The following is a 26,590-nucleotide window of genomic DNA, read 5'->3' as shown; positions in this document are numbered from 1 at the left end:
GCTAGGATCTGGAACCAACTTGCAAGCGAAGTGGTGCTGGCTCCTACCCCGGGGGTCTTTAAGACAAGGCTAGACAAACACCTTGCTGGGGTCGTTTGACCTCAGTACTCTTTCCTGGCATGGCAGGGGGTTGGATCGATGATCTGCTCAGGTTCCTTCCAACCCTACCAACTGTGAAACTATGATTTCCTAGAAGTTACAATATTCTACGTGGATCTCTAGCCCTGACCTCTCCTCTCCCATCTCAATTTGCTACCCTCTGCTTTCAACTTTAGCAGTCCTCCCCCTTTCCCTCATTTTCATCTTCCCTCTTCCTACCATATCTTTCTTTTTCCATCCATTTTCCCCCTGACTGTTTGACCTTTATCTTTGTGAGCCTTCCCGCTTTCAGCCCATCCTTTGTGAGATACAGTTATGGAGTTGCCTAGTGGAGACTGCACAAACTGGTAAAAACAACTGTTTCCTTGGAATTCCCTTAGCAGCCAAGCAGCTGTGTCCACAGGGCTCCATGTCCTATACAAAATATGAACCTCAGGTCAGGTCAGCAAGGGCCTGGAAGTGAGGAGAACCACTTCCTCTGACTCACTTTACCTGTAGCAGCAAGGTCATAAAAAAACTGGCCTGACTGCTCCTCCTAACAACATAGGGCCTTGCAACTGCAATACTGCACCTGTAAGGAAGGAAAGATATTAGCAGTAATATGGAGCAATCTGGGAAATGGGTCAGAATCCTTTGGCTGTTGCAAGTGGGGATCTATTACAGGCACTATCAATTCAGACTGGGGCAATTGAGTATTCAGTCCTATCTTATATCATTCAAAGCTTAAGGTGTACTTTTTCTCTAGGTCTCTAAGGCTCAGTGCAGTTGAGTATATCTCTGTCTAGAACAAGGTTGACATTTTAAAACAGCTTAGGTAAGTCTAGCTCCTTCAAAAATCCCAACGGCAAGGGTTAAGCAGAACTCACTAGGCACTTGCTTAATGAGAGTAGCTATAACAGGTACTGCAAAGTGTTAGGTAACCCCCCTTGTAGCTTTTCTTGCCACAATTTACAAAAGGACTGGAGAGTCAAGGGCTGTTGTCGGTGATATCTTCTATTTGACCAATTGCATGGTTGGAATAGACTTAGACAAGCTTTTGAATGAAGTGCATTCTTCTTGCCAATATATTTCTACCCTTCTGAGTAAAATAAATAAATGCTTCCCCCACCTCAGTGTGTGAGATATATAAATACTTTATATAAATATATGTACATTAATGGATGTATAAATCACTGAAAACATGGTTTTACATTACATTTGTAGTTAATACATGCTAGTGGGTCTTCCTTGTGTCAGAAAACTATAGAAGCAGAAGGTAATATATGCTTACATGGCTGCTTCTTCATGTTTGTTATCCTGATTGCATGGGTTTCCATTTGGCTGTGTATTTTCTTGGAAGTTTGATAAAGAAAATACAAATCTATTTGCACAGAAACAGTCCCAGCTTCACTCCAGACAAACAACCCAAGTTCAGAGGCACTCCCACCATTCTACTTGGAGCTGTCGGCTTTCTGGGTCCTTAGATGGCTGCTTTCATTTCTTAAAGCTGCTTAAGGTGCATTTCAAGCCTTCAGGCCAGATGCAGGAACTCATTGAATGAGAACTGGAGAATAATGTAGTTAATCATTTCTAGTGATTGCATTCTTAATGATTCAGAATGAGGTTTAATAATTCATCCACAGGTGAAGCAGTAGACAACAGCCGACAGTGCAGTGAAACCAAGGCAGCCTTCTGCCCAAATACAAAAATAAAGTTTTGATAAATAAGATCCATACATGCTCAGCACCCTCCCCTCCTCAGCTGTAATCTATGGCTACTGGTGATGAGACTATTGCCTCCTTTTTTAAAAATGTGGTTACTGTTGTCCTCCTATACACCATGTTCCTGTTCCTGCTAAAGGAAATGGCATCTGACTCCAGTGAAAACTAAGCATGTCGAATTGGGTCGATTCTAGGCAGTGTTGTGCACACCCATAATTCCCACTGACCTTGCAAATGCTGTGAGCTTCCTAGAAACTGGAATGCAATGTCCCCATACTGGTTGAGAACTGCATTACTTGGACATACTCACTGAGCTAGAGGAAGATAGCATTTAATTAATTTCCATAGCCAAGTCTGGGTGGAACAGTGAAGGGAAAACCCAGGATTAAGTGTACGTGGGGGCAATGAATTTGCCCTTGTGGCCTCAGGAAAGAGCTTTCTTTTTATAATTTATCCAATCTTTTTCTTTGACTCATTCACCACTACTGTGTGTTCCATCAAAAATCATTTATGTTGGAACAAACAGGTGATGGGATTCACCCTCTTCATCTTCTTTCTAGTCTTTCTCTTTGACTCATTTCCTGATATAATTGTTTGTTATATCACAAAACATTATTGTGGAAATACCTGGTGTCACGAACAGGATAGGGCTGATTGCCATTTGAAAAGTATGAGGAACTCCAGGAGTAAGCAGAGCAGAAATATGGTACTCCAGGAGATTTGTCCCTTCACAAAGGTACTGGAGCCTGAGGAAAGCTAAGATTGCTAGGAAGAAAAAGTGAGAATGGGGGAAGAAATAACATTTTGTGCTTAGTTTTACTTGCAGAATATATCATGCATTTAAAGTGTGGGAGAGAGAACTATCTTGTCATTAAGGATCATGAGCCAAAGGCTGCTAACGCCTTTCTGGCTCTCGCATGGATTTACTAGTTATGAGCCTGATTTTCAGAGTCTAATTTCTATGCTGAAAGCCCCATGTTATGCCCGGGAATTGCAAACAAGCACTGTGAGGACATGGGTGTGACTGCCTGTGTTCCTAGAAAGATAATTTATTTTTTGTGATGCCTGATCATTTCCTATAATGCTAAAGGAATGAGATGTCTTGCCTCTTCCTCACTTCTTATTCATTGGGGCACTACAACTTCCCATTCATTTGCAGATAGTGAATTGCTCTCCCTTTTACAAGGGTCGTAGATCCTTAGTCCAACTGACTGCAACTAGTGAACGAGGACGGAGAGTGCATCGCATACAGCAACTCTGGGCGCAGTCTGAATTGTACGCATTTTTAAAGCACTTCAGGGATCCTTCATCATGAAAAGTCTTCAGTATATTTAAGCTATGATTATTGTCTGATACCAAAGAGTGGGAGAAACTGCTCAGCAGAGCTCACTCAGCTATCCTCCTCCATACCTTTTTTCTTTACTTCTCTCCTTTTTGCAGTTATCCTTTCTGCTGTTCTTATAGGATTTGAAAACAAGTAAGAGTTCCCTTTTCATCTCAGAACCACTTCATCTCCTGTGTATCCTCTGCTTGCAGATCCAAGCCCATCTCAATATATTTTCCCACTCAAGTTTCTCACACCCAGATATGTCAGTTCCTGATCTTATAATAGATTACAGTTTTGTACTTTAGTTCAGGGAAATTATGTTCATGGCTTTTTCTCTCCATCTCCTCCCATTGTCTCTTTGCAGTACTTGATGAAGAATGAGATTTTAGGCATAATCTTGATCTTGCGTATGTGTCATCTCTTGTAATCCAATAATGCTGTAATTTGCACTTTAACACTTTAATCTAATCCAATAATGCTTTAATGTTCCCTTGACCAAAGCAAGCCATCTCCAAAAGGGGTGCATCTCCCACTGATGATGCAAGCTGGCCATATGGCTTAAGCATCTTTGGTCTGATTATATCTAATTTTCTTGATGTGGGCTAGAATCACTCCTGGAGCAGGGTCAACATATCACATCAGTCCAAGCTGCCAAAGGCTTTGGCCAGGGGCATTGGCTGCTCATTTTGGAATATATCACCCAGATGACAGTTAATGAAATTTTGCAGAGATTCATGAGCAACATGCAGCATTGCCTATTTTTAGGAGAGGAAGGGAGTATTATCCTCCAGCAGTGTCTACTTGGCTGATTTAATATGCAACATCCTACTTGGTTTTTGTTGCTTGCAGATATGCTGGTTACATTTGTGCACATGTGTGTTGATGTGGGAGGGAGTCTTCAAAGCTGTCAGGGAGGTGGTGGCTGCCAAGCACTCAGATCCCATGGCAACCACAGACGGACAGAAAGGACAACAGCTAAGCAAGTTTTGTTTTGTTCCCAAGATATTTTTCCAAATGGAGCAGCTGTTTTAGCCAGGGCCTGAGTTGAAGAACTCGGCCAAGATTTCATGTTCTTTCTGCTTTCAGATTGGTGCTTCTCTGTTTGCCAGTAACATTGGCAGCGGGCATTTTGTGGGCCTGGCAGGAACAGGAGCAGCTGGTGGAATTGCCACGGGAGGATTCGAGTGGAATGTAAGTGGCACACATTTAAATCAACAGCCCCTGGTAGCCTGGGGGAGCACATTACTGTGACCCCGGTGGTGATGGGGGAGTATAGTTTTTCCCTTGGATCTTCAGCCTCTGCAACAAGTAATGGCTTCGCTGCCAGTCTTTAGTCTGCTGGAGTACGGAAGCAAGCTAATCTGCTGAGGGAAACTCTGCTGCCTAACATCCTGGCTGGCAGAGATGATCAAAGCGTACTTGGATTTGGGGAGAGAACGTTTCCTAGAGTGGTGGCTGCTGAGAGACTGGACAAGGGGACATGGGTGGCATCCCTAGAATTTCTGTGTTGGGTACAGAACAGCCTCTAGAGGGCTGGTGGCACTTTAACTTTCACAGATCTTTACTGAGCAAGGCTACATGAAGCAGTGATTTGAAATTCAAAGGCCCACACTGTAGTCAGGCTGAGTGTTGGTAGGGGATCTGCAAGAGAGGGAAACTCTTAAGACCTGTGCAGAGCCACTGCGTATGTATTTTCCCCATACATAGGCAAAGGCTCTATCCTAGCAATCTTCCTACTTCAGTAAGTCCCAATGGAGACTTCCTTGGGGGCTTCTGTTGGATTCTAGTGAAATCCTAGCCCCATTTCAAGTCGGTGGTAAAACTCCCATTGACTTAACTAGAGTCAGGATCCCATCCCTTTGACTTTCAGCTGTCAAATACAAGCAGAACAGAAGGAAGGAGGACAAGGGGCTTGCACTGGCCATGGTTCTGTTTACTGTAGCAGTATCATTAACATGCAGCCTGATATTTGGCTTCAACAGGGAGTGCTGGTAAGAGGATAAGAGGCTAATTCAGCTGATCTCTTTTGTTCAGGCCCTGGTATTGGTGGTCGTTCTTGGCTGGGTGTTTGTACCCATCTACATCAAGGCTGGGGTAAGCACAAATATATTTTTTTGCCTATCTTTGTTCCCTGTGTTGCTATTTATTTCTCAGCCTACTGTGTGTGGGGTCTAGCACCATCAGAAAACCATCCTCAATGGCAAGAGACTTGTAAGCGGCAGGCATGATCTGTAACAGTGCCATATACATGTATTTGGAGAGGGTGCTTTCTCTGGCTTTGAGATCTTTGCATGGGGAAGATTGGGCATTCTCGGGCTGCTTGTACACACCATGAGGTTTTAATTCAGTTTAGTTCTCCCTAAATTGAAGTGGTGGGTTCTTAAAAATACTGCTTCAATTTAGGGAGAATTAAACTGAACTAAAGCCCCATGGCATGTACACAAGGGTAGAGGCCTAATCCTTACTTGTCTTTTTGGTGGTGGGAGGCTTGGGGGTTGGGGGAGGTGAGCTACCGGTGGGCCGAGCAGTCCCTGAGCTGTGTGGGAGCCCCCCAGGCAGCACCTGCCTGCTGGCACCTGGCCTGCACAGTCCCAGGGGGTGCTGCAGCAGGGAAGGGAACCACTGGGTCCCCTCACAGCTCAGGCAGGCAGGGTCCAGGAAGGAAAAAATCAAAAACAGGCTTGCTGATTTCCGCACCCATTCTTCAGTGCAGCCTGCCTACACAGGCTGTCACTAGGACCCACAGCCTCTGACCTATGCGGGGCCCGCCAAGCCCCAAGCACGTCGGCTTCCAGCACCCCGTGCACTGTTGCACTATGTTAGGTGGCAAACTAAAGCACCTCGGAGGTGTGTTATCTCGCTATGTACCGAAGTCATTTGAAGTGGAATACACTGCTGAGCGTGCAAACAGCAATGCCATTAAAGCAGTGCAAAAGGGCATTTAAGCCACTTTAAAAGCTAATTTTGTGACATGTACAAAGGCCTTCTTCTGTATCTTTCTCCAATTCTTGAAGTTTTTTCTTTCTTTCTCCTGCACCTCTGGGGCCCCCATTCCTGTAATATCTGGGCAGCAGAAAGTGTCTGAAGTTATGTGTGTCCCCTAGTCCAGTGTTTCCCAACCTTTTCCAGCCTAAGGCATGCTTACATTAATAATAATTTTCCATGGCACACTTGTTAAGACCTTCCCTATCCTCACACCTATTGTAGCTCATTGCCATGGCAAAATTGCACAGCACACCTGTTCATTTCTGACAGCACACTGGTGTGCCATGGCACACTGGTTGGAAAACATTGCTCTAGTGTGAATTCTCTTTCCGCAGGTGGTGACAATGCCGGAGTACCTCAGGAAGCGATTTGGTGGCAAACGGATTCAAGTCTACCTGTCGGTGCTTTCTCTGCTCCTTTATATTTTCACCAAGATCTCAGTGAGTTACACTTTTCCCATTTTCCCCACTTCTGCTGTGTACTGGCCTGAGAGAGAGATGCTCAAGTTTAAACTATTCTGCATACACATACAAACCCTTTCTATGTGCCTGGCTCTTTTGGTTCTCATTCAGTGTCCTTGGCTTAATTTAGGCTGGTAAAAATTTGTTTCCATGTTGTCACTTTTTCATTTCCTTGTTTCCCAGGACCACCCATCCACACTTTGTTTTGAGCATCATCTGGGCAATAGACCTCCTTGCTTTCTTAAGTTTGTAACTCTCTTTGCCTTCAAGCTGGGGAAACCAAGACCCTTTCATATTCAAGGAGTGCGAGGGGTTTTTTTTTTCTCACCTTCATCCTCATCTTTTCCATTACCCTCCTCTGCTATAAACAAATAACCTTTTAGCGCTGTGGAAAGAAGAGAACAAATGAGGAGCAGTTAGAAAAGAGAGTGGGTAAATGTGAGGAGAAGGGAGGAGTGAATGAGAAGGAAAGAGAAGAGAGCCTTTCTGTTGATCAGCTGGTGCTATGAAGTGCATCTCAGGAGGGTGCAGTGTAAGAGTAAAGGGAGCTATGATTTCCCACACCTTTTGAAGCTAACAAGGCTCCAGCCTAGTCCATAGTCCAGGCAGACCCGGGGCTGTTGTTTTACTGCAGTTGCTATGCAAGGTTACTCTTTGCCCCCGAAATAGGAGCTGAGTGATAATAGTGCAATTTAAGGTAAAACAGTTGCTCTCAGATCTCACACCCTTGTGATAACTGAGCCTCCCAAGGATTATAAATTAAACAGGCTGGGACTTGGAAGAAGTCCACACGCTGGGTTTGCTCTTGCATTTCTTTCAGTGAGCAGCAGTCAATAAAACTGTTATGTGCAGCTGTAATCACAAATCTAGCATGTGCAACACAGCATAATATTATTCTATCAGCTGTAATAGACGTGGCATGAATCCAGATGGATAACTGATTTGCAATCCTAGTATAGAACTTGTATCTCTCTGTATTGTGAAAAGGTCATCAGTTTGCTAACTATATCCTAGATTTTTTATTTCTCCTAGATTTTATATACACACGCACACACGCACTAAATTTCCCCTGATATCCAGTTAAAGTGACCTGAGTTGGCTTAGAGGGTTTCTGTCAGTTCCAGCAGGCATGCCTTCCTCTTAGGGAATGGAATAAGATGGGAAGGTGAAAAACTACACAGAATAGGAAAGCCTTCAGGATCTGCCTGATGAAGGGAGGATAGCTGCTGAATGTTAAATGTAAAATTATGCCAAGCAAGTGGTGCAACAGAAAGTTTAGTTTGGGTGAAGTAGACAGGGAGGGTAGTTTTAAGGGTGATGAAGGAAAGGCAGCAGAGATGTAGGCAGGGTACACCAAAGGTAACAAGTAACAATGTGATCACTAAGGGGCCAAATCCTGCAGTGATGTCACTGGGTAAAGCTTATAAATGTAGTTGCAGAAGCAGTGGGGTAAGTATAGAGAAAGATGCAAGTGGGGAGCACTGGAGCAGGGAAAAAAAGGGTTGTCTTGTAAAGAGAAGTCAAAGGGATAAGATGATCTGCAGCAGTGTATTGAATTAATTGGCTATAGGTTGGGGAGTGTTAGCTATAGGTTGAGGGGTGTTCTCATCTTGAGTTACAGCAGCCATCAGAGAAGCTCCCGGTCCTGCCCAGCTAACACAACAAAGCAGCCCTGTGATGGGGCCAGTATAGCTGAGCCCTTCTCCAATTGCAGCTTGTCCAACTGTGTCCTCTCCACATTAACTCATCTGGGTGGGGTGCTTGTTACCATGACAAAGAATTAACTGATCAAGGGCAGCATACAGAACTGCGCCTGTGGCCATGGCAAGTGCCTGTCAGTCCAACAGGTCACCTGGAATAGGGCAAACAGAGAAGGGCAGCAGATCTCACTGTCTGCACACTAGAGCTTTCATTTAGTATGTAAATACATCTACAGTTCTGCATAGGCACTGAGGCAGGTGGCGTATGCAGGGTGGCATGCAAATACCAAGAAGCTCTGTAGGAATCTTCCCCTCTGGTGCCAGAGACATAAATAGCATTGCTCAAAAGTCTGAGTCAAGACATGCCAGTTGATTGCACAGATTTGCATATTGCTTCCAGGCTGCTGCCTTTGCAGATCCTCCCTGTTCTTCCTGTTACTATTATTGCCAGCCAGGTATCAGAAAATGGCTTTCCTCATCACTTGTGGTTACCTTGACGCACCTAAAAATTTGAGTCATGTTGACACCCTCTGCAATTTAAACTTGCATGTCAGAGGACACAGTTGGACAAGCTGCAATTGGAGAAGGGCTCAGCTATACTGGCCCCATCCCAGGGCTGCTTTGTTGTGTTAGCTGGGCAGGACTGGGATTTTGTTTTCAGGGTACTTGTTTTCTGTGTTGCTTCCTCCATGCCACATGTGTTTGTGATTGTGAGAGCTTTATCCAGGGTGCATGGCTCTATGTACGTTCCATGACTACTCTGCTGCACCGGTTCCTGTATTTTTTCTGGCCATCTCCATTCTCTTATGACAGACTAGTAATGGGTCCTCTGTGTGTCGCCATGCAGAGCTCCTGCTGTGACTCTCTTTACCCACTTACTTTTTCCCCTCTCTGTTCTATGCACTTTTATTCCTTTCTTGTCTTGCTTGGTGGCTTCTCCTTCACCAGCTCCCCAGAAAGAGCCATAATCTCTTATGTTCCTGAAGCCAAGGTATGTTCTGTGGAAGCAGAGCACTGGAGATGCGGCTAGAGAGCTTCTGCATGAGTTGTGCCCATAGCCGCTTTGAAGAAACTGCTATCCATTCATGCCACTACTGCTGTTCCTAGCAGTGTAGCTGAACCACAGGTGGCAAAGCTGAGCCAGAAGATGGTGTAGACTAGATAATGAGTGATATAAGTGGCAGATTGCTGTCCACAACCTGAAGAAACTTAAAATCTGAATCTTCTAAGGGACTGTGGCATTTTCTTAACTTCCTTTAGTTTTTCTTGATAGTCTTAACTACTGTTGGCAACAGTAGTTGTCATTGAAGCTACAACCAATGTCACTTCTAGTTTTCTCAAGGAGTTCCTGCATATTGGTGCGTGGCTCTCATGTGAAGTCCTGCAGTGCAAGGAAACCATTTACTAATTTCAGAATAATGATAAGTTTTGAATATTATCCATAAAAAAGAGTTAATGGAGAAGCAAGGAAATATCAGTAGTAAATAATCTAACTGCGATAGGAAAGGTGAATTTCAAAGGTAATTCAGCAAATCCAAGGGTTAAGGTATCACTCGGGATGTTAAATAATTAACTGCACATTTCCCAGTGGGATCATTTTATAGCCATTAATATGTAAAGATATGCACGCTAAACTAATGCTAAAAATAAACTGGGTACACTTTGGGACATGAGGTGATCAGCCGTCTGAGGGTCAGGAAGGCATCTCCTCCCAGACACACAGCAGATGATGATTATGCAAGTAGCATATGGGATTAAGATCTCAAACCTCCTTCCTGTCTCTTAGTCCTAACTCTGAGTCCCTTGTTGGAAAATCCTGGCCCAGCCTCCCTGGGCACTGATTGCAAAGGTGTGGGAGAACCTGAGGATGGGACTGTGCTTGTGTTACATTTCCCCTGTGCAGGTGCTGCTTTGCTCCACTCCAGCTTTCTGCATGCCAGTGGGCAATGGCTGACAAAGGAGCAGGACTGCCAAGCTGGCCTTCATGTCTGCTTCTCACCCTGAAGAGTGTGGTGCTGACGTGGTGTCAGGCCTTGTAGTCTCAACGTTGCAATAGCAGCCATGGAGTAGTTTCTCAGGGGTAGGCAGGAGAGGATTTCTTCCTCTAGCACCTACCCAGCTGCTGGTAGAGTGGAGTGGCTTTGCCACTGAAATATTTTCTGCTTAAGTTCCCTTGCCTGTAAAATGTAGTAGTACCCAGTTCCAAGTCTCACTGTGAGAACAGACATCTGAAGGCGCTACTTCACAGCCAGGGCGGCTAGGAGCTGGAACTAACTTCCAAGTGGTGCTGGCTCCTACCCTGGGGGTCTTTAAAAGGAGGCTAGACGTCTACCTGGCTGGGGTCATTTGAGCCTGGTTTTCTCTCCTGCCCAGGGCAGGGGGTCAGACTAGAAGATCTACAAGGTCCCTTCCAACCCTACAACTATGAATCTATGATACACTATTGACATCAAAGAGCTTTGAAGGTGAAATGTGATAAGCAACATTATTGCATGCAGAACAGCCTCTGTTAAATCCTTGGTTTAATCCAATATGGGATTGGCCCTCCCTGCTTCAATTCAATACTTGTTGCTGTTGTAACCTCTAGTAGAGCTGACAGGTAAAGCCCTTCCTTGGCTGTGCTTGTTTTGGGATTTTAGGTGAGCTTTTCCAAAGTGAATGAGTGACTTTGAAGCAAAAACTCAGTGACTTGATTGTGGTTGCACTGTCTGACCCACGTAACAGAGACACTTCTTAGCAAAGTGTCTTTGCTACTGGGGCAGCTGCACTGCTGCAAACCGCTCAGAGAAACAGCCTTCAGTGGTGCAGCATGAGCTGGACTGAGGTAGGCCAGCCTGATGTCCAATTTGGGGACGCCACGCTGAGGCAAATTCTGTCTCATCCTTGGGAGTTGCTTAGCTAACTAACCTCCAAGATAAAGTGTTAATCCTAAAGCTGCAAGCTCTTCTCTTACAAGAGCTAAATGTCCTTGTAGCAGGCCAACTTCACGTCGGTTACTTTGAGGCATTCATTGAACTCGTGCAAAATAAGGTGTTGTCGTAAACTACCAGTACCAGTTGTACTGCACGTATTTGTGTGGAGCTAGAGAAGAGACTTGTAGCTTATCACTAAATGGAGGGGTCATTGAACATAATTCTTCCTGGATGACACAAAGGTTGTCAGTGAGCATCACTGTTCACGTGGTCTGGGGTTTAAGTGCTTTCTTGTTCAGATTTGTCCCCATATGTAAATGCACAGGGGTGGAGAGGTGACTAGTCAGATTTGGCTAAGATGAATTGTAGCCACATTTCTGGGCACTGAACTTCAGAGAGAGACCAGCAGTCAAAATAAGACAAGTCTTCGAGCACCTATACACATGCTCTGGGGGTGGGGGCAGGGTGGCGGCGCTTTAATTAGAGTGGCTGACAGAGATCAGTCGAGTCTGCTGGAGCCGCTCTAATTAAAGTGCCTGCATCATCACATGTACTCAGTGTCCCACCTTTCAAAATGGCAGCAGGGGTGCTTTAACTAAAGCTCATTAGACAAGCTTTAGTAAAGCTCCCCTGCCGCCATTTTGAAATGCAGGGACACTGAGTACATGTGACATGGAGGCTCCTGGAGTGCACTAATTAGCATGCTGCAGCAGACTTGATTAATCAAGTCTGCCCCAACCGGTGCTAATTAGCACACATCAGGGGAGAGCTCCATCGTGTGTAGGTGCCCTTGGAGACCAAGGAGATAGGCTTTATTTTTATTTTGCACATGTTTTTATTCTTTTGTGCTATCATTTGGCGGAAGGGATAGGTTAGAGCAACAGAATTAGTCCCATTATCTCCACTTTCCTTAACCTTTTACCTTTCTTTTATTAGGCTGATATCTTCTCTGGGGCTATATTTATCCAGCTGGCCATGGGCCTAAACCTTTATTTGGCTATAGTTATACTGCTGGCCATTACTGGTCTTTATACCATCACAGGTGAGTGTGTGGAACAGACTGACAAATTTCAAAATGAGTTTGAGTGATGCAGAGAGATGAAAAGGGGAGAGGCGAGAGGAGAAAGGAATGAAAATATGAATGGAAAGTGATTTGGATTTGTGTATAAATATGTGTGTGTGTGTGAGAGGGAGAGTGATACTGTAGAAGAGTACAACGAGGTGTTTCCTACTGAGGCTTTCTCCTTCAGAAGACCTCACCTATTCTTGGCTTTTTCTTTGCGTTTAGGTGGCCTTGCAGCTGTGATTTACACAGACACCTTGCAGACCTTCATCATGCTGGTGGGGTCCTTCATTCTCATGGGATTTGGTAAGTAAATCAGGTGAATTAGAGCCAGAATTATACACCTTGTGCCCTACTGTCCCAGTGAAGTGGATCCAGCATTGTGGGGTCCTATCAGGTTGCCAGTTGTAGCACTGCAGCTGCTTTCATGCATTTGCCTGGAGGAGGACACTAGCATTGCCAAGTCATCTTGTCATCCACATGATTGCATTGCCAAAGCAACCATGAACGCATGACATCATCCCACATAAGGATAAAATATTTTGTGTATGCAGGTGGGGAGGGGTGAGGCAGAGTTGTTGCAAGCATTGAAAGATCCAGAAGGTAACTTGTTTTGGGAAGGTTATAGTAGGACAGTGTGTCAGACTAGCTCATGAATTTTTAGTGCTAAGCCGAAAGGTGATCGATCACATGGTACAGCAGCTCCTTGTTTCTAGCTGCTAAATTGCATTAAAACATCTCAAGTATATTAAATATTTAAGCTAGTCTTGTAGTTGCCATAGGGATATCATTCCATTGCCCCCATTGCCCATGACAGATGAGATGGGCTCTGTGATTAAGAATGGGAGGGCAAGTGTCCACAGGCCCATCTATGCATTAAAACATGGCCTATACTATGAAATAGAGCCCTATTATTAAGGAGCTAGCCTGCATAATTAAACTGAGGCTTAATTTGGACTTTTGGATAAATGGTTCACTCCGAAGTCAGAGGCCTGGGATCAGTGGCCTGAGAGGTCCCTTGCAGTTTTGTGTTCCTAAGTGAAGGAAATAATCACAGGGAATCCTAGGAAGCTTAATTTTCTTCCCTCTTCAGAGGCATACCTGGACACCTGTGGGCCATGGGCAGTAGCAGTGCACACGGCAGCATCAGTGGCTATGCTGCTGGCAGCTGTGGTAGCAGAAGTTGGGTTTGTAGTACAGCAATTGCTGTTTTTGCACCCCTCCTTCCCCCTTAGCTATGCTACTGCCACTCTCATCTTTGTTCATTGTTCAAAGTGGAAAGCTTGAATATGGGACATGGGAAGGAGAGTGGAGTCAGGCAGAGTGATGTAAAGCTCCTCTATAGTGGTCTGAGCAGCAAAGCCACTCACGCTGACACCTTGGTTAGGAGAGCATTCGTAATACAATGGGGTTTGGGTTTTTTTTGATTTTTCTGCCAACAATGATGAAGTTTGGTCAGGCTTATGGCACCCGTAGCATGAATTTTCCTCCTTGGACTCTTCAGTTCCATCAGAGACTTTTTCCATTTAATACCTTTAACAATGGTCTTATTCTGTTTTTCAGCATTTGACAAAGTAGGAGGCTACAATGCTTTTGTTGAGAAATACATGAATGCAATTCCAACCAACGTCACATACACAAATGGTACCCTTAACCCAAAGTGTTACACCCCTCGGGCAGATTCCTTCCACATCTTCCGAGATCCCATCACTGGAGACCTGCCGTGGCCAGGGCTTGTCTTTGGTTTGAGCATCCTTGCTTTGTGGTACTGGTGCACAGATCAGGTAATGTAAAGACTACCGGATTGGGAAATTCAGTGTGTTCTAAAATCTGAAATCCAGTTTTCATGGATCTTTATTTTTAAATGTATTTTCCCTCACAGGACTGCCATAGTGTGGCTATCATCTCCTGAGGGCAAAATTACTTTTCTGGTCAGCTTTTAGATTCAGATCCAGTCCCTACTATGTTGAAACACACACGTGTGTGTGTGTGTGCGCATGTGCATATGCACACATGTACATGCCCTTTCACATACTGTGATGGGCAGAGATATGTTCTGTATGATGGTTTTCCCTCTTTCTTGTGATACTTGTGTCCAATTTTCAAATATGGGCACCTTGATAGGCCTCTTGAATAGGCTGGCTACATGCTAAAAAGGACTTCTGTCAGTCTGTTGAAGTAATTCCCTATCCAGCTATCCTGGGTACAGTTCCTATTTGTGCTGTTTAAACCTCTTGTGTACACAGAGGTGAGCAGATAGTTACTGATGCTTGCTGAGTTTTCTCCTCGTCCTACCTCAGGTTGAACGACCTTCCCCTTTCCTCCTTCTATTTCCTCTGTAGCATAGCAGTCTATGCAGTCTACAAAAATGATTATGTTGGGATATGGAGAGACAGGGACATGTACTACTGTAATTGTGAAGTACTGTCTGGCTTGTGTGAATGGGTGGGGAATTTGGTCAGCCCCCAGCTGGATGATCTACCTATGCTCCGTATCATGTGGATTTTTGATTACCTATATTTGCATACTAGTAAGGGTAACTCTGTCTCCCCTTAGCATTTTTTTGCAAATATGTAATCCTTTTATTGATTCCTACTAAGCTTATTAATATGTTGGGGCAGGGAGTTTTACATTTGAAACATGTTTTCGGCTAATGGTATTTGTTACTTTTATCTATGGGATGCATTTGCTTGTTCCTTCGACGGTTTTATTTTTTTAAGGGGGAATGGTTAGATCTCTTCCTGGAACACAGATTAAAGAGCATCCTCGCATCTGGATGCAGCTGGCAGGCTGTGTAACAAAGCTCTTTCCTGAAGTGTTTCATGTTCATGTGTCATTGACAGGTTATTGTCCAGAGATGTCTCTCCGGCAAGAACATGTCCCATGTAAAGGCTGGTTGTATCATGTGTGGGTACCTGAAGCTGCTGCCCATGTTCCTGATGGTGATGCCTGGGATGATCAGTCGGATTTTGTACACAGGTAAGATCTAGCTTTCAAGTCCCTTTAGTCTCTTCTCATTACTGTCTCAGTGCCCCTTGGTCTTGTCTTCTCTGTTCCTTTCCAAGTTCCTTCCCCCTTTCTGCTCTCTATACTCAGATCATTAAGATACCTGCTGTTTCCCCTCCCTCTGCTCAGGGTTCAATAATGCTATCGTTGTCTCCTAACTTCTCCACTGCTCACAGCATTCCTGCTTTGACTGAGTGAAGAGAAACCACCCCCATCCATGACTGATTCTCTGCTCCCGGGCTGAAGGATGGAGTTTGTCACCACAACGACTGTGCCCAGCTCCTGGCGGTTCCTGAAATTCTCATGCTTGCTGGTTCAGTGTCAGCATAGTGCCAGGCTGGCTTCCTTTCCATACCCAGCTGTGTACACAACAGCAGGCAGCAGAGCAGATGGGCAGAATGGAGGGGGCCTTTTCTTGATTCAGACTGATGCTGCCCTGTACAGCACCCACATTCTTCAATCCTGCCCCCATTTCCAGCTCTGTCAGGGCAGTTTTAATGTTTTCACATATAGCACTTCTACTTTTCCTTCAGGTAGGAAATAAGTGGAGCAGGCATGGGATCCCTCCCCCAGTGGGGGGCCCAGGATGGTACCAAGCAAATTGGTGTTTTTCCTCAGAGATGAATTTAAGAAGTTCTCTTGATTTTTGGATACCTTGCTGATGGAGCCCCCTGGCATTTCCTGTCTTGTGATCTTCTCCTCAGATGTGGTGGCTTGTGTTGTGCCCTCTGAATGTGAGCGGTACTGTGGCACTCCCGTCGGCTGTACCAACATTGCTTATCCAAAAATGGTGGTGGAACTTATGCCAAATGGTAAGAACCTGCTGGTTTAGTGTTTTATGTGAAGGTTGCAGCAGCCAGGTTTCAAAGGCTGGTCGTTAAGGGTGCTGGCTTCTAGGGCTGAGCAAAGCAGCTGGTATTCGCTTTGGATTCAGATTCAGCTGATTCGGGGGACAGTGATTTGATTCAGTGATTCAAATCACTGTCCCAGATCGATTCAGCCAAATCTGATTCAGAGATTTAGTGGCCAGGTCTTTGAATTGGCCCCATTCCCTGCCCACTATCCCAGGTCCCAGATCTTTAAAAACGAAAACAAACAACAACAAAAAAAGCCCCCACTTATCAGCTGCCGCCCTGCAGGGGTACAATCCCTGCTGCACAGGGGGCTCGGCCATGAGCCACCCAACCTTCGCCTGCTTACCCAGCTCCCCCATGACTGCACCACCATGCTCCCAGCCCTTTTTAAAGCCCCAATTCACCGGCTTCTGCCCAGCGGGGGGCAATTCCCACAGCCCCCAACTTCCCCATGCTGCATGGGGGGCTCTGTCATGAGCCCCCAGAAGCCCCGATGGCTGCTGCAGTGGCTGGTGAATGGGGACTTTTTTTTCCTTTTTAAAGAACTGGGATCGGGGCAGGAGGGAGTTGGGAGAGCAGCTGGGGGCCTGGGGGGTGCTCAGGGTCACTGGAGGAGCAGATGGGATGGGGCGTGGCAGGGGTCCCCCCATGGTCCCCTCCTCCAGCCTTCTCTCCCCCGCCCCCTACTTACCAGCTCGGAGTCTGTGTCCAGCTCATTGTGGCAGTGAGCAGGGACTGCCCGAATCACTGAAGCTCTTCAAATCTTTTCCGAATCAGCTTGGAGAGCTTCAAATTGATTCGGATCTTTTAACTGGTCTTCTGGTTCAATTCGGAGATTTGGCCACTGACTTGGGCCAAATCTCCTCCAAATGAAATCAGCACCCAAAGTTTTGCACAGCTCTACTAGCTTCCCTGGCTTGAAATTCAGCTGCCAGAACCAAGAGTCTGCATTACTGTTTGGTCTGAATTGACATCAGCACCTACCTTCAGCTATGGGAGCCCTAACACCATTCCATTACATACATCACATTTCCCCCCGTGTTAAGGGGCTGCTGACTGCAGTGCTGTAGCCTTTGTTATGGCTGTTGGTGCCAAATAGTTATGCAGTGGCCACCAGTGTTTGCAAATATCAGATGGTAAAATACTGCTTGTGCTGGCTTATGTAAGGACTGAACCTGACCTTCAATTACCAGCTACTAAAAGGATGTTTCTGCCAGGATTTCTGCTAAACCCACTGGGAGGAGGAAATGCAGCCCTCCTGGTGTGCAGCCATGGATTCCTTATATTGGGCTTATTCAATTACAGAACAATGCTCCTTCCTGTAGGGAGGCAGGCATACATACAGCGAAGAAAGAGAAACCTGCAGACATCCAGTGTGTCAGAGACAGTAAGATCAGAAGGGATTACAGTGATCACCTAGTCTACCCTGCTGTAAAGCATAGGCCAGAGGACTCCCCTGAATTAATGTCTATTTGAACCAGAGCATCTCTTTTAAGGAAACTTGGCGTTTATTATGCCTGTGACTTGCAAAAGAACCGCTAAGAAGGGAGCTTTAGATCAGACCCAGGAGGCTGCTGCTGAACTGTCAATACTAGGACCAGCTACCTTGGGGAGGTGGGTTGTGGTGAACGCATCCTGAAGCCTGCATCCCTCACTTTTCACTAGCAACTTCTCTTGAAAAAGGGTGCTGTTCCTGGGAAAGTGGCTGGGGGAAACTTGGGTCCTGTACATGTAGGACCTTTAGTGGACCCTAATATAATAGTTTGGCAGACTGGAAAAGGGTTTGAAAGTGCCCAGCCTCAATGCACACCTCTGTGGGAAGTAACACGGTGAGAAAAATGGGCCTCAACTGCTTGCAGACTTGGGTTAAGGACTTATAACAGAAAGAGGTGAGAAAGTAGCCAGCTAAGGTGGGAAATCAAAGCACACCAGACAATAGGAAAGGTAGGGATAGAAACTACCTTAACCAGATATTGGAGACTTACCATCTCTACAAGGCAGGGTTGATAGTGATTCTGGTCAGGGTTATTGTTCCTGAATGCTTTTTTTTTTTCTTTCTTTCTTTCTGGGTGGTCAAGAATCTAATCAGGGAACTTAAGCTTGGAGAATAGTAGAGCAGGTCTATAACCCAGGAAGTTTATCTACAAGGAACTGTTGCGTCATTAAATCCACAAAGGTGGTATCCATATGCCAACAGCCCAGGGACTTTTCTTTTGGCATATGGATGCCAACTTTGGGGATTTAATTTTGAAAAGACTGCAAGTTCTGTCTTTTCAAATCCTGGCAGGCACAATTCTGCTCATTTCCCGGTACGGTGTCATGGAGGTGTCATGACTTGAAAATACTTCATCTGATGACAGCTGGTTGGGTTGGACAGGTCGGCCCATGCACCCAGTGCTGTTGCTTAGCGAGTTTCCTCGGTGCATGACCTGTCCGGCTTGTAGTGTGAACTTGTCTCTCTCTGTGTTTCAGGTTTGCGAGGTCTGATGTTATCAGTCATGCTGGCCTCTCTCATGAGCTCCTTGACTTCCATTTTTAACAGCGCTAGCACTCTGTTCACCATGGATATCTACACCAAAATACGAACCCGGGCGTCTGAGAAGGAGCTCATGTTAGTTGGAAGGTAAATGTCACAGGGCTTCTCTCCAGCATTAGAAATGTAATGGATGCTCATTAGAAATGTAACGGATGCTAGAGGCAGTGTTGGGTTTTTTGTAGTCCTGATAGCTCAGGAAAAATGAGTGCCTTGACGAGCCACCCTTCTGCTGTATCTGTGTGGTGCAGCAGTGACCTCTCGTGGCCAGAAAGGTTAATCCCATGTTTTCTGGGAATTCCCTGGAGCCTGTTTCAGACCTCATTTCCTATTTAAAGGTGATGCACATGGGGTAGTTAAATCCAGTGTACTTATTCCCTACAGCTGCTAGTTACAAAAAGCTACAGCATCAATGTATTATCTGTGCTGGTGAGTTTGCTGTTGATCTGTCTCTGTTGTTTTATGGCTTGCTGTGTTCACAAGCAGCTTCTTATTCTTGATTTCTGATTGTTTTGATTGTGGATTTCTCTCAACGGGTGGACTGGCAATTGATGAAACTAGCAGAGCTTCCTCAGGGCTGTTGGGTTTACTGGTATTTTAATACTGGTGGGAATATAAAATGAATTGTTAAATTGTTGATTGATTCATTTTTGATTTCTGTATTTGTGACATTTATAAACAGGGGTTTGGCCTTGTTATGTCTGGCTGTATTTACAGGATTTTCATCTTGGTTTTAATTGGAGTCAGCATTGCTTGGGTTCCTGTGGTGCAGTCAGCTCAAAGTGGACAGCTCTTTGATTATATCCAGTCTATCACCAGCTACCTGGGGCCACCCATTGCTGCTGTCTTCCTGCTTGCTATCTTTTGCAAGAGGGTCAATGAGGAGGTGAGTACAATTAAAAGAGTGGTTTGGGTAAAAGTTCACAAAGGACAATCCTTCAGGTCCTGCGACAACCCGCCTTTGTTTCAAAATGGTGTTTCTACCAGGCTGTTGTCTTACTCTTGCTTCAGTCTGGAGTCTAATATTTCCATAGCCCATGGTCTGATGTTCCAGATCTGAGCATTTTAGAAGGGCCCCTTTATTAAGCAGAAGAATCCTCCTTCATCTCATACAATACAGACAGACAAATCAGCCCGACCTTAACTACAGTTCACTGACTCCTAAATAGTTGTGAAGCTGGGGCCACTTACTGCTTCACTGTGCCTTGTGCTGAAGGGGATGGGTTCTAGGGATTTAAGAGTTGAAAGCAAGTCCTTACCGCATTCAACAAACAGGCAGTCTGTCCGTCCCGTGGTTCAGATTCTTGGTGGGAACTTCGGGGATCTGAGTTCTATGCAGAGATTCCCGGCTTATAGGATCTTGCTTTTCCATTTCACATCATATCAGCTGCCAAATTTGGGTCAAAGTAATTCTTCCTCAAGGTCAGACTGGTATGGACAGCTGGTGGATTTTTGTCCTTTTCTGTGGCAGGGCACTGGTAATGCCATCATTTCCCTGGCTTTTGACTGTGGCAGGTTGTGGACCTCTCTTGCCGTTTTGGCTACTGATCATGGTAGTTGTGGTTAAGGGTGTAAAGTGGTAATTTGGGGGATTCCTTTAGTTAATGGTAGCTTGCAAACCCACCGGACTGAACTCAGTGGCTCAGGAGCCCTTTCCAGTCTTGTTCCTACTCCCATCTGTATCCAGCGAGAACTTGGGCACATCACTGATGGTTTAAATATCAGAAGAACTGAACACTCAAAGACTCTAAGAAGCTAGTGGGAGCTGTGGTGCTTGGCATCTCTTAAAATCAGCCTGACAACTGCTCTGAAGTTCAGCTTTCCCACCTGTAATATTAGGGATAATTATCATTTCCTGCCTCCCAGAGCAGATTTATCCCAAGAGGATAAATTCACTGATGTCTGGAAAACACACAGATGCTACAATGAGTAAAGCTGATAGAGGAAAAAGACAAACACTCAATTTCCAGGGGTGGGGGTTGGAGTTTTCTGGGTTTTGACTCCTTTCTACCATTCATGATTTTTTGGAGATTGGTTCAGTTTGCTACCAAGGCATGTCCTAATAATAGTATGCATTTTCTAAGCAGGAATCTTCCATTTTTGGTTGTAGCATGGCTGACTCTCAGACACCCTGTGTTCATTAATCCAGAGAGTCTTCCAGTGACTTCAACTGGTATTGAGCCTGACTAAGGGCTGATCAAAAACTGAATAAGTTCCTCAGGGATTCATCCATGGTACACTCTGAATAACTATTGGGAAGAAATGGATGTGACATTCTAAGTTTTGGCTAAATGCAGATTAGGAAAAGATTACCATATTCTGATTATGAGCATACCTTTTATTTTTGTAACAACAAAATCATGGACTGGAACAGCACCCCAGGGCTGCCAACACTGCTCGCTTGCTTGCGGGGGCTGAACCTGGGGTGGGAGGACTTGGAGGCTGAGCTGGCAGACCACATGGCCAGCTAAGCTGGAGAGGAAAGGCCCCGCTGGGGAAGCTGCTCTGGGCAAGCAGCAGCCAAAGGGAACACTCAAGGGCCCCCTTTGGCAGGGAGTGAGACTGGGTGAAACAGTGCAGTTTTTTTGCTATTGTTTCTGTTTTTTGCCTTGATTGAACAGTGTTTTTTTAATATAGGAAGGGAACAATGAGTAGGTTCTGGCAGCCTTGGCCCCTCTCTACTAAACGATGGGGCTTGGCTTGGAAGGGACAGTGTTAGGGAATAATGGTGGGGGGGAAATTAATGTTTTTGTTGACTGTGGGTTGGGAAAGGAGATTAAGGGAAGGGGAGGACACACTACTCGGAGGCAAGAGAACAAGGGGGCAGGGGGAGACATGAGGTGGTTTGCTTCTGAATGTAGCTTTCTTCTTTGGGTGGGGGGGAATTTGTTTGTTATTTATTAATACTTTATTTTGTTTCTATAAGACTTTGTTTCTTTTATCATCAACTGGCCTGAGCCTTTTTGAGAAGGGCAGTGTATCAATTTAATAAATAAATAAAATAGCAGGTCAAGGTCTTCATATCTAGTTATCAATTTACATTCAGAGGAAAAGATGCATTTTCTTAAAAAAAAAAAAAAATAGCTGAACACATGGGGTTGCTGTAGATGCAGGATTGATGTGTAATTGGAAAAATACAGTATTCCTAAACCCAGGAAAATCATTTTAATCATTTCAGAGGCTTTTGGTTAGTCTCTTGAGTTAAAAGGTTTGGACTGTGGACACTAATGTCAGGAACTTATTTAATCATTGGTCTGGTTGTGGACAACAAGGATTATCCAGTTCTCTCTCTCTTCTTAACCTTTTGGTGCTGTAGGTTGTTCACATAGTCACTGCCAGAAATATATTTTATACTGCTATTAAGAACTGGAGGGAGACGCTGTATTTCCAAACCCACAGTAACTCTTTCTGATAACTCTCCCTGTCACTTTGATCTACAGGGAGCCTTTTGGGGCTTGGTCATTGGGCTGGTGGTTGGACTGGCTCGGATGCTTACGGAGTTTGGCTATGGAACTGGCAGTTGTACAAACCCCAGCGTCTGTCCGTATATCGTTTGTGGAATTCACTATCTTTACTTTGCCATGATCCTGTTTGGGATATCCATCATCGTCATTCTGGGGGTCTCCCTGATTACAAAGCCCATTCCGGATGTACATGTGAGTATTGCTCCCACTGTGTTCCCCAAGACGCTAATGGCCAATGAAGTCATTGTTTACAAATTATACTTGAAATAAGCATTACCAAAAATATTCTAACCTAGAGTTTAGACCACAAAAATTATATAATCTCTTCCCAGCTGTATGGATGGAGCGAGAACTGTGGTATCTTCCCTAAATTACATTTTGCTCCAGATATATTGATAAAAGATATCACATCACATCTACCCAAAGAAGCTTGCCTGCATTTTGCTCCAGATTTATTGGGGAAATGTAGCTCTTTCTGTGAGAAGAACGGTATTCTGGAAATGCCAGAGACACATCTGTAGTCAGAAACAGCTTGAAGATATTATACAGTAAAATAAATAAAATAAAGTGTCAGATGTGGGAACTTACCCCTCAGAATTGCAAAGAGTGGGTGGAGCATTTTGGCTGGTGGGAGCAAAGATCCCTTAAAAAGGGAAAAGGAACAGTTATTCACAGCATCTGTCCTCAGTCTTCCACACTCTCTAATTCCTGAAAGTGATTTACCAGATGTTCGCAAGCTTGCGGCCTGCCTGCTCGCAGTGCTGGTCCAGGCTTCCTGGTCACAGCGGTCTGAGATTGCAAATCTACAAACCTGATCTATTTTATGGCAGCTCTACCGCTTGTGCTGGACTCTGAGGAACAGCAAGGAGGAACGTATCGACCTGGATGCAGATGAGAAGAAGGACAATCCTAGTGAAGATGAAGTATCAGGTAACTTCTGAATACAAGTCTGTTATGAGGCCTAAAAAAGCCAGCAGTGTATCTGAAATCCCCATTTCATTCCTGAATGAGCAGTGAAGTACTCTGGACTTCTTGAAAACACAGAAGCCAAAGGGCTTGGTAGACTCCTACAGTTAGGTTGTGCATTAATTTTTCCCTAGTTCATCAGATTTATGTGGATCAGAATTGAAACCAGTTTTCAGCTGCTCTTTCTGCATTTCCCTTATGAGAGGCCCAGAGCTAACAAGGTTGTTCCAAGACAGGAGTGATGTGTGTTGGCAGAGTTATGTATAAGCCTTTGACCTAACTGGACAGAAAAAGGTGCACTTGGCAGATGTGAGGAGTGGAACAGCAAAGGTGATGCAGGACAGGATGACAATGTACTGCTAGATCTCCACCTGCACAAAGCCACCTGCTTTCTGCCTAGCTCTTGGCAGTGCTCCAAAAGCAGCACAGGATCCAGCCCTTTGTCTTTTTAATAAATAGTATTTGGAGAAGGAAAAAAGGGGGTTAATCTTGCCCTTTGTCAAGCTTCTGAGGAACAGGTACCAGACTAAGACTCTCCAGTCTGCTAAGGCCATCTTGTGTTGTAAAAGCAGAGTAAGTGACCACAGAGAGCTAGGTATAGCTGGTGGAGACTCCCTTGCATAAAGGGTCTCTGACAGCAGAGGAGTGGAGAAGGCAGAGATCAGGAGGGGGTCCAGACATGGTGAGGCCAAGACTGGAGTCAAGACGTATGATGAGGAAGGAAACCAGCTGTGCAGGAGCAGGGCTCTGCTGTGCCAAATCTTCACTGGTGTAAGTTAAGGCTTACCCTGTATCGCCTTGAATCAAGGAGGTGCAGGTGGCTTCCCACAACTGCCTCCTTTCTCCTTCACCCTGGAACAGCACTGGGTATCCAGTGGTGATGGATTGGGACGGTCTGGCCCAAAGAGTGTGTATCCAACACTTTTCAGCATCTGTTTAAATATTTATAATGGGCATTAATTGACAGAACATGATTTTTAGTGTTTGTGAGCTATAGCACTGCTACTTGATAACAAACAATGAATGAACTGAAAAACAGCAGGTCTCCAGGTTTCATAATAACTGGCTGGTTGCATTGCCATTCAGTGATCAGAAATCATTCACTTTGCAGCTGTACTGTGAAATCTCATTCACAACCCCCCACCCCTCCAAGCACATTCTCTCTCTCTCTCACACACACACACACACCCTCCTTCTCCTCCTCCTCCAACACTTCTGCATAATTCAGACTGCAAATTAGGGATATATTTCAAATAGGAGTAGCTCCAAAGAATAATCTGTCGCTGAGAACTTGGTTTTTTTGCCAGTTTTATGGGTCCACACACTGCATTTCTTGACATATTGCTGTATTTTTTTCAGTTGCAGAAGGAGGTGATGAAGAGCAGGGATGCATGAAGAAGGCCTACAACTGGTTCTGTGGTTTAGATCAGCAAAAAGCGCCCAAAATGAGCAAGGAAGAGGAGGAAGCAATGCAGAAGAAACTGACGGACACTTCGGAGGTGCCACTATGGAGAAATGTTGTGAACATCAATGGCATCATCCTACTGGCTGTGGCTGTCTTCTGTCATGCCTTTTTTGCATAAATGCCACTTCACACTCCACAGAGTGTTTATGAAGGTCTAACACAAGTCCCTTTTCCTTTTGAAGTTGCACAGTGTTGTTAAAAAAAAATGAAACTATGATTTGTAAATTGTAAAGAGTTAGTTAGACTTATTGTATTTGTCACCGGAGTTTCTACAAATTAAGGTGATTTATTCATTGGTTTTGCAGCCATAATTTAACAATTTGTTGGTTAAAAACTGGAAATACTGAGTTTTTCAAAAGGGCAGAACCTCAGCCTAATACATCAGGGGAGATAGTATTTAGGAGGCTTCTCTTCTCGCAGAATACATTTCATGCCTTGCTTCAGAACGTAGGAACCAGGGCAGCATGAGCCATATGGAATTCAAGGTTTCGTGAGCTTTATTCTTGTTTTTTGAGGTCTGGTGGAGCTGACTTGATCCTTGTGCCACTTTCCTGTGCTTCAGTGGTTCTCAGCTTGTGGTCCGTGGACCCTTGAGTGTCCACAGACCGTCTAATGGGTCCACGAAATATGACGATGATCAATCAAAAGTATGTGAATATCCACATTTACAGTTCAATGGGGGCTTCACCTCTGTTTGAAATTTTTTTAGGTGCCCACAAAGGAAAAAAGGTTGAAAACTACTGCTGTCCATCAAATCTGTTTTTCCCTCCCTTCCCAAGTTGATTGAAAAAAAACAAAGCGTAGCTACATGAAGGTTCGCACTATATAGATCCAGGATAAATGAGTCCCTAAACATAGTGAGTGCCCTCTGGGTGATATTTGTATTGATGTATTTGTTTGGGACTGTATCTGTTCTTCCACTAGAATGTTTCTCTCGTTTCACTCTGTTCCATGTTGCATTGTTTTTTTCTTTCTCTGCTCCTTTTTCACTGTTTCTTCCCAGTAGAATGTCAGGAAAATAGAAACATCAGAGTGTAACTTTTCTACTCACTGTTTGAGTGGATCTGAAATTAGGCAATACAAGTCTAACTAGCCCTAAGAAGAACTGTGCTTACAATTGATTCATTCTTCAAGATTAACATTAACAGCTCCCACATATTAACTTTAATATGTGCCTATACTTGAATGGGAAGCCTTATTTATAAGAGATTTCTATTGGTTCTGCTTCCCTAGCATGATATACCAAAGATAAACCTCTGTTCACATTTAAGAGGTCTGACTCCTCATCCCCAGTATCTTAATAAATTCAAGAAAATTTAGGGGGACTGACTTCCCTATGAAGGAGGGTGTTAATACACACTTTAATCCCCCATCTTAGTGTATTTACCAGCTGGTAAATATATGTATTTATGAAGGCTTGTAAGTATTAAAATGTTTTTAATGTATTTGGTGTCCACTAAGTCCATGTTTTTTGTGTAGCCCTATAGAAAATATAAAAACCAAAACGTCTTTCTCTTTCTGAGCACATCACATCTCTTCAGTCATGGCCACCTGCCCCATGTCTGAGCTAGGGTTACCCCAGGGTCAGAGTCCAAGCCAGGGGTGGGCAGTTATTTGGACTGGAGGGCCACTTAATGAGTTTTGGTGAGCTGTCGAAGGCAACAAGGGTAGCTCTGCCCCTTGATATAGGCATCCCACCCCCTGGTCGCCATCTTGGGACCAGAAGTCCTGCTCCTAACCCCAGACCTTTGCCACTGGAAGTCCCTCCCCTTGCCTTGGAAGTACTCCTTTGCTGGTGGGGGGGATGCTGCCATCTTAAAACTAGAAAAAAATATCATGTACTATAAAAAGATATCAAACATCTACTATAACTTTTATTTTAGTTTTATTTAAAAATATATTTTTGTCCTGATTTGTGTGTTTGCATAGTGTGTATATATAGAGGCAATTGCAGAAAACTCAAAATACAGTCTTATTCTTGTATATTGTATGTGCAGGGTGCATGGTTGGGGAGTGGGTATGGTGGGTAGAGTAAGTGAGGGGTTATGGTGGGGG

General features: G+C 44.6%; 1 protein-coding gene across 1 annotated transcript in view; it reads left to right on the top strand.

The window, feature by feature from the left end:
* SLC5A1 (solute carrier family 5 member 1) overlaps window positions 1-26,044 on the top strand; it is a 34,929-nt gene extending 8,885 nt beyond the window's left edge. Inside the window, exons 3-15 of the mRNA XM_019539165.1 lie at window positions 4,213-4,317; window positions 5,161-5,220; window positions 6,447-6,551; window positions 12,121-12,226; window positions 12,473-12,553; window positions 13,811-14,031; window positions 15,091-15,226; window positions 15,958-16,065; window positions 18,580-18,730; window positions 19,358-19,526; window positions 22,081-22,296; window positions 22,935-23,034; window positions 24,430-26,044. Of these exons, the coding sequence (XP_019394710.1) occupies window positions 4,213-4,317; window positions 5,161-5,220; window positions 6,447-6,551; window positions 12,121-12,226; window positions 12,473-12,553; window positions 13,811-14,031; window positions 15,091-15,226; window positions 15,958-16,065; window positions 18,580-18,730; window positions 19,358-19,526; window positions 22,081-22,296; window positions 22,935-23,034; window positions 24,430-24,653 (1,782 nt within the window). The 3' untranslated portion in view covers window positions 24,654-26,044. The remainder of the gene's footprint in view (window positions 1-4,212; window positions 4,318-5,160; window positions 5,221-6,446; window positions 6,552-12,120; window positions 12,227-12,472; window positions 12,554-13,810; window positions 14,032-15,090; window positions 15,227-15,957; window positions 16,066-18,579; window positions 18,731-19,357; window positions 19,527-22,080; window positions 22,297-22,934; window positions 23,035-24,429) is intronic.
* The last annotated feature ends 546 nt before the right edge of the window (window positions 26,045-26,590 follow it).

This window comes from Crocodylus porosus, unplaced genomic scaffold (genome assembly GCF_001723895.1).
Source record: "Crocodylus porosus isolate Cpor-Errol unplaced genomic scaffold, CroPor_comp1, whole genome shotgun sequence".
Taxonomy (NCBI): domain Eukaryota; kingdom Metazoa; phylum Chordata; order Crocodylia; family Crocodylidae; genus Crocodylus; species Crocodylus porosus.
Note: the sequence above shows the minus strand (reverse complement) of the source record. Positions and strands in the feature narration are given on the sequence as shown.